Source organism: Gadus morhua, chromosome 17 (assembly GCF_902167405.1).
Source record: "Gadus morhua chromosome 17, gadMor3.0, whole genome shotgun sequence".
NCBI classification, from domain to species: Eukaryota; Metazoa; Chordata; class Actinopteri; order Gadiformes; family Gadidae; genus Gadus; species Gadus morhua.
In genome coordinates this window covers 9,864,763-9,879,694 of record NC_044064.1, presented here as the reverse complement: position 1 = coordinate 9,879,694, position 14,932 = coordinate 9,864,763, and the positions used below count along the sequence as shown (strand labels likewise).

The 14,932-nt window shown below is 44.9% G+C and overlaps 2 protein-coding genes and 1 long non-coding RNA gene across 11 annotated transcripts; 2 read left to right on the top strand and 1 right to left on the bottom strand.

Annotated features, from left to right (window-relative positions):
- Positions 1-400: 400 nt before the first annotated feature.
- On the bottom strand, positions 401-717 carry LOC115530015 (uncharacterized). Its single transcript, XR_003973680.1, has 2 exons — positions 612-717; positions 401-508 (listed from the first exon to the last, which is right to left on the bottom strand). It is a non-coding gene; the product is annotated as an uncharacterized LOC115530015 (long non-coding RNA).
- A 292-nt stretch (positions 718-1,009) lies between these two features.
- On the top strand, positions 1,010-5,740 carry LOC115530010 (cornifelin homolog). Of its 4 annotated transcripts, none has more exons than XM_030339186.1 (5): positions 1,041-1,165; positions 2,317-2,340; positions 3,934-4,059; positions 4,855-5,012; positions 5,287-5,740. In XM_030339186.1, the coding sequence occupies exons 3-5, from the start codon at positions 3,936-3,938 to the stop codon at positions 5,467-5,469; spliced, it is 465 nt and encodes a 154-aa protein (XP_030195046.1). In that variant the 5' UTR covers positions 1,041-1,165; positions 2,317-2,340; positions 3,934-3,935; the 3' UTR covers positions 5,470-5,740. The 4 variants fall into 4 exon arrangements, with proteins under 4 accessions (XP_030195044.1, XP_030195046.1, XP_030195047.1 ...); XM_030339187.1 differs by lacking the exon at positions 2,317-2,340 and adding an exon at positions 1,903-1,929; XM_030339184.1 differs by lacking the exon at positions 2,317-2,340 and having other exon boundaries at positions 1,010-1,165; positions 5,287-5,739.
- A 3,008-nt stretch (positions 5,741-8,748) lies between these two features.
- Positions 8,749-13,429, top strand: LOC115530000 (RNA-binding protein 4B). Of its 6 annotated transcripts, none has more exons than XM_030339174.1 (6): positions 8,749-8,874; positions 9,660-10,090; positions 10,223-10,933; positions 12,283-12,349; positions 12,487-12,592; positions 13,193-13,429. In XM_030339174.1, the coding sequence occupies exons 2-3, from the start codon at positions 9,682-9,684 to the stop codon at positions 10,903-10,905; spliced, it is 1,092 nt and encodes a 363-aa protein (XP_030195034.1). In that variant the 5' UTR covers positions 8,749-8,874; positions 9,660-9,681; the 3' UTR covers positions 10,906-10,933; positions 12,283-12,349; positions 12,487-12,592; positions 13,193-13,429. The 6 variants fall into 6 exon arrangements, with proteins under 6 accessions (XP_030195034.1, XP_030195033.1, XP_030195032.1 ...); XM_030339173.1 differs by having other exon boundaries at positions 12,283-12,390; XM_030339172.1 differs by having other exon boundaries at positions 11,226-12,349.
- The last annotated feature ends 1,503 nt before the right edge of the window (positions 13,430-14,932 follow it).

The window sequence follows — 14,932 nt, the reverse complement described above, 5'->3', positions numbered from 1 at the left end:
GTATTAGATTAGATGATATGGGCCAGGGCCAGTAGCGCCGAAGTAGGACAGTACATGATAATAATAAATGAAATTTATATAGTGCTTAATATGGTACTCTAAGACGCTCTACATATTGCCCTATCAAAAAGACAGACTAGGAATAAAAGAAAAACAGGTTAAACATGAAGAATAAGGTGGGAGTTAGTTGGGGAAGGCTAGTGTGAAAAGGTATGTTTTGAGGGCAGATTTGAAAGAAGAGAGGGTTGGAGAGACTTTGATGTGGGAGGGGAGTGAATTCCAAAGGGTGGGGGCAGCAACTGATGGATGATGTATAGCCAATGAATGTACGCTATACGCTAAAGAGAGCGCATCTGTTATGGTTAAACGATGCTGAACCCAAGAGCAGACGGAGACGAAGTTGAGTTGAAGGAAAAAGGGTTTATTGAACGAGGCGAGGAGGCGGGTATTGGATGAGGTTGCCGGGGAAGGAGCGAAGCAGGCGAGCTGGAGTGAGGGATCCGGATAACTGCAGGCAGAGGAAAACAGTTGAGTCGTGGACAAAAAACTACAAAAGACGAAAGAGTGAGAGCGAGGTAACACAAATACTAGAGCCAGGCGTGTATCATTACCACAGTAGTGCGTAGTACGATCTGGCACCGACAGCAGGGAATCCAAGGGCTTATGAAGGGGAGTTGATTGGAGATGAAGACCAGGTGAGCATGATTGCAGAATAGGTCCAGGTGTGAAGTGAGACAGACAGGAGGAGTGGCAGACCCAGGAGGTGGAAAAAACACAGCAAACTGCTGTGAACACAACAGCATCTCTAATGTGAACTGTTTATTTTTCCAACAGGAAATAAAAGTTTTGCAGAAGACAGAACAAAGCTTCATTCGTATACCTGTAACACAAACCAGCAACTACGACAAGACTCGCGTGTGTGTGTGTGTGTGTGTGTGTGTGTGTGTGTGTGTGTGTGTGTGTGTGTGTGTGTGTGTGTGTGTGTGTGTGTGTCTGTGTGAAAAACTAAAAAGCATGTTTGAGGGTGGGTAGCCACATCCTGAGAGCTACGATAGACTCTGGGGATTAATGTTCTGGGTAACATAAACAGTTGCTTGTTCAGACAAATGTGCAATCTAAGTTGCATCTCCACATTAAGGCTGACATTTGCTTCGTTCAAAAGCAGGTTTGTCACAATTTTGTATTCATATTATTTGGAGTAGTTCATTCCCGTGTTTGGTGTTTCATATTGTCGAGGTTAAATATTATTTAGCAATTATTTTAGTTTGTTTGCATTGTTTATTCTAAGTATATGATTAAGGCTAGTTCAAGTGCTTCCATTTTAAATTATGATTATCAATAAAAAATAATATATTGTTTATCCCTAGAATCGCCCAATCTTACATTGGATGAACATGGATCTGAGATTAATAATTTACGTAAAAAATGTAAAAAAATGTTTTGTTGAATGTTGTTTTTTCAAAAAGTGTAAATGCAGGCAACGACAAAAGTCCAGCACCTTCAGTTTCCTAAAAGTACTTTTGTTACCACCTGACTCATAAATATTTTTTTTAAACTTTTTTATTAAACTTTTTTAATGAATCCCTTTTAAAAAGAGCCTCCTGGCAAAGACGGGCAGCAGCAGAATTCACAAGGTTTCCGAAATACATTAATAAATGCACGAGACACAAAAGAGGAAGAAGTTATCTGAACATCTGCTGCCTGCTGTCTAACATCCAAATCACCTGAGAGGCCGAGCCCATGAGATGTGTCTGTGGGACTGTGTCACACAGACACAGTCCTTACAGAGACACCCATCACAATGATCTAAAGCTATGACTACAGAAACAATATTAGCTTGACCAATATGAGGCACATTACAATAGTCTCAATTCAACTCAAAGAACTGTATTTTTCCATTAGGAACTTCAGATGTGGAGGAGCAGCAGGGTGTGTCCATACCCAACTGTACATACAATGAACAAACACACACACACACAGACACACACACAGACACACACACACACACACACACACACACACACACACACACACACACACACACACACACACACACACACACACACACACACACAACACACACACACAAACACACCATCAGCCCACACTAGACATGGCAGATAAAATAAAAAATCCTTGCTAAGCCTATGTGAATAAATAGTATTATCTCCATAGTGGAGGAGAAATAAATAAATAATTTAAAAAGATTCCAGGTATTATAACGAGAGGAGAAAGTTCAAAGAGGGGTTCAACCATTCAAAAGTATTTTGGATGCCGGAGCAAAGCTTGACAGGGCTCTGTTTGTCCTTACTGTAGGTGCTCTGTATCTGTGGCCTGAAGGTAAGAGGGAATACTGGCTGTGCAGAGTGTGTGGTCCAAGGTGATTTGTGTTGCTTTTTGCTTAGGCCTTTTGTTGCATGTGTTGAGTGATTCCTGCTGTTGTCCAATTATTTTGCTGCTCAGTTTAATGATTCTGTTTAGTGGGTTCCTATGGATGTTGGACAGTGCTCCAAACCAGGAAGTGATGTTAAGAGTGATTATGGATTAAATGAAACATCTGTAGAATGCTGTCAGAACGGATTGGTGGACCTGAAGTTTGCGAAGGAAAAAGAGACTTTGCTGGCACTTGGAGAGGATGGTATCAGTATGTGTTTTGAAGTTGACTCTCAATGTTTACAAACCACCAAGACATTTGGCACCCAAAGGAAGAAAGGCAATCATTTATATTTGATGTACCCTATATGGTTATCTTTTTTCATACAATCAGCCAATCACAAAATCTGAGAAATCTTTTGGCATGACATTTGGCATTGAAATACTGAAAAATTAGTCTACAGGCAATGTGAAGTCGACATTGCAACATGTTGAATGCTACGGTGATAAGTGCAATGTTTTGAGTGCCTGTGTTGGACTGTTGTTCTGTCTCACAAAAACCCACGGAGCAGTTAGTCCCAATGAATTCAAACTCTTAACCACAAGACATTTGCACTACCTCCCATAAGTAACCCAGACACGCAGATTTTGTTTTTAGATATATTTAAATATATTGTTTGTACAATTTGCCAACAACTGGCTGCTAAAAAAGGGGCTTCACTTGTTCCAGATTTAACTCGAGCTGCTTCATTCATTCATCTACAATAAAGTTTTAGTTTTAGGATTTCAAGATTTGGATTTGGATTTACATATAAAGATTTCCATTCATGTATACGATTTAGCTTCAGATTAAGCATTTAGATTTAGGATTTCGATTTCGATACAAGATTTGATTTAAATATAGCATGTCGATTTAGATTTAAGATTTAATATATAATTCTAATTCTATATGCCTGGAAAAAGTGACATGTAAATGGCAGTGTAGTTTGGAGGGGTGTTTATAACCGAAATCTGGGAGAAATTAAGCAAACTGTAGGTTAAGTGAGTCACCCTTTTCAGCAGCAAAAGCTTACAAAAGGCACCCAATTACTACTTTACAAAGATCTAAATGGTACAAAGCAATTTGTCAGCCTCTGTTACCTTATTTCTTACTCAGTAACCTGAAGACATTGGTTGGTTGGCGGGTTTTAGTAACTATTTGGTTCATTGTTATATATTCCCCAGAAACACTCAAGCTGTACTTTCAGTTAAAAATGGTAGCAACAAACAGGACGAGATTTTTGTGTGGTGTTATGACCGTACAACCCTGTTCACGGAAAACAGTACCTAGTAGGTAAACAAGAAACCCACAATTCATAGGTTCCCCCATCAACCATCTGTGCCAAGTTTCAAAAACCCTTATTTCCTCCGAAACTCATGCCACAGCTTTGGTTTCATATCTCAAGACGACTCTCATAACACCTTGTGGTAAAACACTCTCATACTCTCTCATCCCATGTTTTACATCTGTCTATCACTCTCTTATCATCTTTCTCTTCACCTGTGTCTGTCCGTCCGTAGCCATGGCGATGATCCAACAACAGGTGATGACCAACCAGCCCAGTGTGGTGGTGACCTCGGCTTTCGAGCCGGGGAGGGAGATGTGGTCATCCGGCTTGTTCAGCTGCTGTGACGACATGGGGATATGTGGGTATCTGTTTCTATACTGACTCAATGTACCATCCCCAGTGTCTGCAGTCCACCAATGAGAGAGCTTACTCTATACGTCTCGGCCAATCGGATTATTATATTTGTGACCGGCTGCAATTGACCTCTGAAGAATAAGTCCCGACTCCGAGGCTCCTGGTTCTGTCGATCAAATGTCAATGGGAAATAACATGGTACATTTGTCTTCGCCACCAGAGTTTGTTATGAACGATCATTCAAAAACACAATTTTATTTCCCATAGACATTTGACTGATGGAACCGGATCCTCAAGGCAAGACTTATTCTTCAGAGGTCTATGTGAATGGCTTGTCGACTTGACAAGCCATTAACTTGACACTTGCTTAGGGATGACTACAGGTTGACTGTGGTGGATGTCGGGCTCAAACCCAGAACCTTTGAGCTCGGAGTCAAACACCCAAAATGCGTCTATCTTGTCCCCTCAGTAATGAATAAACTGCTGAAGTGGAAGTGGCTGAGCATGAGGTGGCAGGGGGAGGCTCAGCGATTTACTCTGCTTGTACTTCAATTACTAACAAGCAGCTCAAATATTCTCCCGCTGTGCTTTGAGAATAGGGTTTTAGGGTTTTCAAACAACATCTGGTGGGTAGTTCTGATTTTAATGTAGGATTTTGACATTTTAAAGGGGAAGGGAGTCCTGGTATTGAAAAGTAATGCATGCCCGTGGGGAATGATTGATCAATCAGAATCAAGTATTCAACTGTGCTTTGTCAAATTAATAATACCTGTCTCAACTGTGGCGCACCCCGGCGCAGGCTGCCTTGGGTATTGTTTCCCGTGGGCCCTGGCGTGTCAGGTCAGCGCGGACCACGGCGAGAGTCGGTGTCTCCCCCTGCTGGAGTGTTGGAGCGGCATAGTCCCAGCCGTGGCCCTGGGCCTCCGGATCTCCGTGAGAGAGCGCTACCGCATAAAGGCACGTGGGCCCCAACAATAATTACGATGCAACAACAACTCACCTGATTTCCTTTATTTTTATCCAAAATATCACAATAACAGTCATTTTTTCTTACAACCCCTGTGGGTGGAAAAACACACTCATTCACCCTCACTCACTCACTCACTCAAACTTTCCTTAACAGATTAAATAGGGTTTTTCCATGAAATCAAAGACAATATTAATTAATTATTATTGAATCAATAATTAGTGTGCGTCTTCTCTATTCCCCACCGCCTCCCTCCCACTGCAGGGCTCCATTTGTGAAGACTGCTGTATCGTCACGTTTTGCGGCATATGCTCATACTGTCAGCTGGCACGGGAACTCAAGGAACGCCGGTGCCGTCACACACAGGTCATCTCCTCCACCACCGTGCAGGTCACATCGAATCCTCCGGCATATTACCCTGTCCAAGGCTACGGTCCCCCACAATAATAGGCAGGACCCAAGGCTTTATACTTGATAATAAGGTGTGCAATTGTATTGCTGTGGAGCTTTTTTGGGAAATGTTTGCTTAGAGCCGGTGGGGCATGACGTTATGTTTGCGGGTTTGAGCCCACCCAAGAAATGTGCCGCTCAAGGCTTTGCAAGATGACTTGGTTAAAACGTGTGTGTTTGTGCGTGCGTGTGTGTGTGTGTGTGTGCAGGGCCGTGGCACCAAATCCTGGGCCCTGTATACAAGAGGTACTTGTATACAAGTACCCCCCCCCCCCCCCCAACAACCATTCAAACAATTAGTGACAGGGGGGGGGGGGGTAGAGAACAATTGTTGACGGGGGGGGGGGAGACGTGGCCGTGTGCGATTCCTAACACTATGGGCTGGTGGATAATTTAAAAATAAATATATATTTTTTATTTATTTATTATTATATATATATTTTTTTTTTGCCTTGGGCCCCCCCAGGACTGCCTCACTTTCACCCGCAGTCCGTCGGCCCTGTGTGTGTGTGTGTGCAGGGCCGTCGGACTGCGGGGACTGCGGGGACTGCGGGGACAGTTGTGGGGGGGCCCAAGGGAGAGGGGGGGCCCATGACCAAACATTTTTTTTTTTTTCTTACTCTTTGGCCAGTACACCCCCCCCCCCCCCCCGCCCCTTCCCCCCCCACCCCCCCCCCCCCCCCGTCAACAAAAGCTCTGGACCCCCCCCCCCCCCCCGTTCAACAATCGCTCCGGACCCCCCCCCCCCCCCGTCAACAATCGCTCCGGACCCCCCCCCCGTCAACAACCTGGCGCAGGGGCCCATCAGTACCTATAGTATAGGGGCCCAGGATTTGGTGCTACGGCCCTGTGTGTGTGTGTCTGTCTGTTTGTGTGTGTGTGTGTGTGTGTCTGTCTGTGTGTGTCTGTGCGTGTGTGTTCTTTTGAAAGTATCTTGTTAAAGTTTAGAGCGTTGCCTGCATGTATGATAATAAACGTTCGTCCAAAAAATGTTTTACAGATGAATGCCTGAAAATTCTGACTCATGATACTTTCTTTATATTTAATCTAACATACATATTTGTATACATTACTTAATTGATATTTCAATAAATGTTTATAAATCTTAGTAGACTAGCTCCGCTTAAGATGAAAGAAAATAGAACAATTTAAAATTATATAAAAGGTACGGTACGGACCCAATCCACTACACAAATAAAAAACAATAAAAAAATAAAAAGCATTATTTCCCTCCCCAAAAAAACAGCAACACATACACAGTGTTGCTGATTAAACATTTATTTTAGGCAAAACTGTTTAGTGTGTGTCATTGTATGAGTGTGTTGCTGTAATCATAAAATAAGTAAAAACTGTAAGTATAAGTATAACTGTGTGTGTGTGTGTGTGTGTGTGTGTGTGTGTGTGTGTGTGTGTGTGTGTGTGTGTCTTTGTGTGTGTGCGTGTGTGTGGTGTTTCTGCCTCACAACTAAGATGATCTGTATACATTGAGTGTTGTGGTGAATGAGTGAGGGAGAGACAAAGAGATGATAAAGGGGGCGATCCTGCTCAGTCTTCTTCTGTTCTGCAATGATATACAGAGTCCCTTGGATACACATTTAACCCATACCAATTCAGTTTACTCAAAACTGGTGATAAATAAAGAATGCATATAGGCAATAAGTACAGTAATACCATAGCTTACAATAAGTCTTACCGCTTATCAAAACAAGTGACAATTCTTCTTTGGCCAGATGCAGCCCATCTCTGGAGGACTCTCATGAGATCCAGGGGAATTTTTCTATGCACATTCATTAGAGCAAGGCCAGAAAGCTTCTCGTCCCCCATACCGGATCTTAACCAGGTTTTGAGGCGCGTAGAGACGAAAAATACCTCTCACGAGAATGTGGTCACTGGCAATGTGAGGTAAATGCAAAGGATGCATTTAATATTAAGATAGAATTGCATGATGCTGCTTCACGGTAATCCTCTTCTTCGTTGGGGTGACACCAATGGTACTGGCCATCTCCGCTGCGCTGCTTGTTTGTATATGGCAGTGAATCTCTCATCACTTCAACCACTTTCCTTCCTTCATCATAAGCACAAATTATATCCACATCTGGAGAATGATGTCGTATTGGCATAGCAGTTGTGTGCCACCTAGTGGTGGACCAGCGGATTAACACGTTTTAATTGCCCTTTGCCCCGGTATCACAGAAAAAAATACCGAGGACATGACCTCGGTGACCTCAATGGTAGGTTCGGCCCTGACCGTCCTTCAGTCATATGTCAACCACCGCATTTAAGAGCAGATTTAGAGCAGGAGGCCTCCGTTTAATCAAAAACAGAGTTAGGACCGAAGCTGAAACGGTTGGACAGAAATAGTTTATAATATCAGAGGATTGGACATGACTTCATAAACCATCAAGGACCCTGACCTAATCAATCATAAAGGTATATTGAGTGGCGAAGTCACGCCTCTTCCGGTAGAGCCCATGGGACCTATGGAAAAATATGAATGGGTTTCAATGGAGAGAAAATAAATATCTTCTGGTCCCAGTCTTTATATGCCCCGGATTACACATATGTTGTTTGTGGATTTAAATGAAAAATGTTCATGTCAAGAGTTTGACCGTTTATCGTGCAATTGTTCAGTAGAGAAACCACAATGATAAAGACTACACGTCTCGTGTGTGACGTCACGCTCCCTGCGACTGGCATGGACAAGACTGATAATCTCCCCATCGGCATAACGGAAGCTCTCCACATGCCCCGACTTATAATGGTTTTCAGCTCTTTCGATGCTTTTATCCTCCACTTGGAAAAAAAGCGGCGAATTGGAGCAGAGAGATAGCCATGTCTGTTCCGGAGTTCCAAGTGCGGGTGGTGACGTATATCATTCGCGTCGAGAACAGCGAAGAGCTGTAGTTCACAAACATTATTAAAGTTCTTTGTGAAATGTTTTAGTTTTCTTTGCATGGAAAATTATCATTTAAATCCACAAACAACATATTGTAATCCAGGGGATATAAAGACTGGGACCAGAAAATAATTACTTTCCTTCTATTGAAACCCATTCATATGTTTCGATGGGAAAGGGCTATGCTCGCCGATGTACGTTATAACGTCCTTACGTATTGTAATGACCACAGGCGAGGTAGTGAGCGAAGTAAGTTGATAGCATGGTTATTAGATTCCACAATCGGACAGACAGGCGCAGCTCAACCCGAAAACACAACAACCGGACACACCCACCCGGAAGGTAACCCCCGGAACCCCCCTCTCAAAAGGCCCGCCCCTTCCTCCCAAACCCTGTGACGCTACAGTATGTTGCATACGTCATTGCGTACGTAGTACAAGCCAAGACGCACGCAACGTCAGCCTCACTCGACGGTGTTCGACTCCGTAGTTGTTCGGGCAGTCTTGGTAAGTTCGCATCGCTTTTAATCCTACTTTGATTGGATTTTAAGGTGTAATTCAGATAATTTATGAAACCTGCACGGTAGGAATATTCGTCAATTCTCAAAACATAAATGAATGTGGTAAGATGGCGGAAAAAAGCTACATTAGCTTGAGTTAGCATGGACTGATCAGGATAGCAAAGGTGCTAGCAACACATGTACCGTTAATGTGAGTGGTTCATCGTGTTCTTTACAACCGTATATGTTCTATATATATATATGAATAGATGGGGGTAGATGATGTGTACATTTGAGAGCGACTTTGTGGAGCCTGTGTACTTCCCGTAGCGGGCTTCAAGGTCTACGTTTAAGTCATCAAGCTAGTTAGGTAGTCGACCTGGACTTCCTCATTCTCCTGCCCGCCATTAACACACCACGAATACGGAGCTGTTTTACATTTAGGGCATTTAGCAGACGCTTTTATCCAAAGCGACTCACTTTGAGTACATTTGTTAAAAAAAGATGCAATATATATCTCAATATATATTGAGATACATATACAGCAATATATATGTCGCAATAAGGACGTTCATAGAACCAAATGCCAACAATCGCTAGGTTAACTGATTCCCTCTATAAGACCATTATAGCTAGGATAAGAGGCCACACAATTAAGTGTTAGGACGTACGAGGGCTTGATATACAGAGTCTAGTTGAACTCTGAACCTGCGAGTCTTGCGTCCTTTGCGGAAGCTGGAGAGCGACTCAAAACATAGTTTTAAACTCTATGGTTCTTGTCATGTCTTCTAGAGGTCGTCGCTGAGCCGTTACTATGGTGAAGATCTTCATTGGGAACATTGCCCAAGAGGCGGAGAAGGATGAGCTGGAGGCTCTGTTCACGCCGTACGGCCAGGTCACAGAGTGTGCCAAGTACAAGAACTACGCCTTCGTTCACATGGATGACCGGAAGTCGGCCACCAAAGCCATCCGCGAGCTGCACGGCCACAAGCTCCACGGCAGGCCCATCAACGTAGAGCCCAGCCGGGGAAAGAACAACGGGCCCGTGAAGCTTCACATCGCCAACGTGGAGAAGGGCCACGACGACGAGCTCCGCGCGCTGTTCGAGGAGTACGGAGACGTGTCCGAGTGCGCCATCATCAAGAACTTCGCCTTTGTGCACATGCCCAACAGCGAGGAAGCGATGGACGCAATAAAGGGACTGGACAACACCGAGTTCCAGGGTACGTCTTGCATATTCTCATGTTTCATGTGTCGCATGGTACCCACTGCTGCTGGTCTAAGCAAGCCTTTGGTTGTTAAATTCTAGCATTGAGTTGTCGGTGGTCTCTGATTGACAAAGTGTCTTCCTGCAGCCAAGCGCATCCACGTCCAGATGTCGAGGAATCGCCCGCGGGGCGGAGAGGAGGAGGAGGAGTACCCTCCGCCCATGCACCGGGGAGGTTACTTCCCTCCCCGGCATTACCCGGGACCGGACCACCCCGACATGCACTACAGAGGGCGCATGCATGGGTACCCTCCTCCCCCACCCCCGCCACCTCCTCCGCGTCGGCCTGCCTACCCGGAGCACCCGTACGGCGGCGAGCGGGACGGATACAACGTGGTCGACTACTACGAGAAGTACCGGGCAAGACCCTACGCCCCGGCGCCCTACGCCTCCGCCGCCCCGCCTTCCTACCCGGCACCCCCGTCCTACGCCACGGCGCCCTCCTACGCCCCGGCGCCCTACATGGACAGGCGGGCACCCCCCATCCCACCACCACCCCCCTCTGCGAGGGAGCGGCCCTACGACCCCTACGATGGTCGTTCCCTGGGCGCCCCTCCTCCACCCACTTCGGCCGCCGCCTACTACGCCAGGGACAGGAGTCCCATCCGGCGCACTCCTCTCCCCACCCCGCCGCCCCCCTCCGGCAACGGCTACTCGTACGAGAGGTCCCGGCTGTCACCGGTGCCCCGGCCCCCCATGTACGCGCTGCCCCGACCCAGGGACCCGTACGGAGCTCCGCCGCCGCCGCCGCCACGCTATGCTGGCTATTAGCATCGCTGGAAAGCAAGAGAGACCCAAGGTGAGTGGAGCATGACCAGGGGCGCACCGAGGTGGGGGGAACCAGGCACGCCAGGTTGGGAAGGAGGCAATACTGCGGCCAAAACGCTTTGAATAAAACGAGCTGGGTCAGTTAAGATGAGAATCTTGCGCTAAAAGAATATTCAAGCTGTTAAACCATATTAAGAAACCCGAAAGCCGTTACGTGTATTGTGATGACCATCGACATCTTGACTGAAAGTGCTAAACATGAGACTTGCGCGAGTCCTGTAGTGTAAAGCCGGCTTGACCTGTGTGGTGTGCTCTCTTTCCAGGTTTAGACTATGTCAAGATCGTCGTCTGCTGATGCACGTGGCGCTATACCCGCAACCCCCCCTTCGAACCGCCCACTGTAGTCTACGGCGGATTGCGTTGCGTTCGCCATGAGGCTTCACGGAAGCGACTATTGCGGAAGTGTCCGTAATTTTTAAACCATTCGATGGCTTCGAATCACACGTCCTCATCCTTGGGCTGATGTTGGCGCCTTTCTTTTGATTATTATTTTGTTGTCATGTTTGTTTTACTATTCAGAATTCTACTGTTTGCAGTTTACTGGTGAAGGTGCCTCATCTACTTAAACAAAACGTCAATCGACAAAAATATCTATTTTCTGCTTTTCGGTCATTATTTTATATAGACTAAGAAAACTGTGACTTAATTTGTTCGTCAGTTAAATAACCGATTTGTGTGAGACAATTTATTCGTAGGGCTTTCTGTTTGTTCTTTTTCAAAATGCTATGAATTGTTTCTAGTCACAGGAATCATGCCGTTGTAGTGGCGTTGTAATCATAGCGCTTGTCACAGATTGTTCAACTTTAACAGTCCATATATTTGCGACGCATGACGAATCACATTTCCACTGTTGTTCTAAAATTAGAATTTTTTACTTTTGCGGACATTGAATCTTTAATACATCTAGCAACGACATGTATGATTTTATTTTCCTCAGACCTCTTTTCATTTTCAAGTCTTTTAAATAAACACATGTTACCAACAAAGAATTCGGCGTTCCTACTCGCATCATTGCATCGATCATAGGTGAGGCCTTCTAGTCCAAGTTTCATTTTTTAACTATCCTTAATTTCGTAACTAAACCTTGTTTCAATTTAAGCAATTGAGCCGTAATTGCTAGCTCCGATATGGTCGCGTGTTGCTACGACAACTGTTAATAAACAAAAAAGATGTACATGTATCAATTGTGTAATTCCCATCATGCATATTTCTCACGCATTTGCCATTGACCTTTGCTTCCCCTTCTCACTGCACTTAACCCTTCACCCCATTGTTTGGCGCTACCTACTCTGGTATCCTCAGTGTTTGTGCTCTTTGTAGGTTACCATACCCCTCGCCCCCTGCACAGGGGTTGACGTAACGCTATGCCAGGAGTCGGCGCTACACGGTAAGTGTCCATCAGGAGACCCCTCTGACAGGATGAGCTGGGTAGGTACTACACCAAAATGACCTATCTGTGACATCCCGCGCACATCCCGCCCTCTGGTTTAAACTGTCTGTCTGTACCCTGATCTCTCACCGCAGGGGAGCCGTCGTGGGAAGGCAGCGGTGGCTTGCGGCCAGCTGAACTGTATTGGCTGAGCGCCAGTCAGGACGAGCGCTGATGGGAATCTACGTGTAGGCTTCAAAGGTGATTTCAGTGGCTTGCCCAATAGGAAGAGTCCCTATTTTCCGAACTATGATAGATCACTCTAAACACAAAGAATATGGAAAATATTAACTGGGAGGATTTGCCATCTTCTGGGTAGGTCACCAAGTACTAAGGAAGTGGGGGTAAGACCTTGCTTGAAAAGAAAAGGCCTTTACTCTATGAAAGGGTAAAAGCCTTTGTGAAATGGCAAGAATGAAGAACTCGGGGCTTAAATCTTTAAGCCCCGAACGATCTAAACTGGTGCCTGTTGGTTGAAGCCAGCTGCCTTAAAATGTGGATGTTTTTTTAAATTTTTGTTTAATGTATACAAAGATCTCATTTGTTATCATACGTCTGGGTGGGCCCTACCACTTTCTGAAAAGGCTTCTAAAGGCTAATCAACCTCATACTATTTTGAATGGGTACCAGAATTTCAAAGGTTTGAAAATACATTTTATTTTTAATTTTTGTAGTAGCTACGAGGCGCACATTTAAAACGTTCGACTCATTCTTGAGTTGGTGTTTGCTTGTGTCGTTTGAGATCCCACGTAATGCTCTTTACAGTATTTGTAAAAAAATTCGTAATTTCTTCAACTGCAGGCAGCCGATACGGTCGCTTACTCCATGGAAAGGATGTGAGGCTGACGGATCAGAACCACTACATCAAAAACCAATGTAGATCAGTGATGCAGTCATGATCCACCCATAATGAATGCAGATGAAAAGGCACAGATGCTGATCATGGTGGGTGTCTGTTCTGTCTGGGAAAATGTACACATCCCCACACCTGATGCATAAAAGCACGTAATAAACATGTTTTTATGATTAGACCTAAAACACATTGTTTTTTTTGGCCACAACTCTACTTACCAGCTAAAAAAAGGAATTGCTCTGTTAGATGTATGTTTCTGAGCCTGCCTTGGAGGGGGTGAATTATTGTGGGGTGTCCAGATTACACAGGCCGTTTGCGGAGACGGCCCGAGTGGATGTCTCAGGTTCACTAATTGGGGGCAGACGGGCCACTGTGACTACCTGCTGCCTCTCATCCATGTCTGCCCCTGTGCAGACATGGTGCTGTGCTGAGTACCAGTCTTCAGGCTACTCGGATAAAAGAGGCGCTGCTGGGCCCCCGGTCATGTCCTCAACTCAAGGAACGTGAAACTGGCACCTCACTCGACCTCCCTGCTGAGGCCCAGCCCAGTGATGATGCACATGAGAGGTCTGTCAAATCTTGTAGAAGGAACAACCCAAATGATCTCTTGACCCGAAACTTCTGTGGTGCACGTGGCAGAGTAACATGTGATAACATATCGTTGGATTAAAAAAAAAACATAAAACATTTATTCTGATCCAGACCTTGCCTTGGTGTCAATTTTTTTTCTAATCACTAACTAAAAAAACTGCACGGAAATCAAAGGGATCAATGTAGGTCACTGGAAAAGAACCTCTCCTTTTCACTTACCGAGGGCAACGGTCAGGTATTACCAACACCATTGAGAGTTGGCTTTTCCATATTCGATTGTAAGGTATCACAGGAAGATAAAAGTTATGACTAGATATCTACTTTGACAGCACTTTCCCACAAGACAAGTAAGCACTCAAACTCATCTGCTCATGATTTAGTTTTAGCCTTGTTCCTTCGACAGAATCATATCAGGTCAATACAGACTAAAGCTATGATTAAACTACTTAACTTTACGGTTCAAATCAACATTTATTCTGAGGTCAAAAAAAGTGCCACAAGTCATGCTTGACAAACGGAGGGTTTACTACAACCAGATACATGTGTCCGACGCTCAAACATTTCTTTCACTTCCTCTACATGGTGTGCGGAGAACAACCTCATCCTCAACACCTCAAAGAACAAAGAGCTGATCGTTGATTATAGGAGGAATAAGCCGGACATTCAGCCCATCTATATGAACGTGGAGAGCGGGCTCATGATTTAGTTTTAGCATTGTTCCTTCGACAGAATCATATTAGGTCAATACAGACTAAAGCTATCGGCCATGTGAGGTTAACGTTTGAAATGATTAAACTACTTAACTTTACGGTTCAAATCAACATTTATTCTGAGGTCAAAAAAAGTGCCACAAGTCATGCTTGACAAACGGGTTTACTACAACCAGATACATGTGTCCGACGCTCAAACATTTCTTTCACTTCCTCTACATGGTGTGCGGAGAACAACCTCATCCTCAACACCTCAAAGAACAAAGAGCTGATCGTTGATTATAGGAGGAATAAGCCGGACATTCAGCCCATCTATATGAACGGGGAGAGCGGGCAGAGAGTTTCGGACCTCAGGTTCCTGGGCATGCACATTAAGCAGGACCTGAC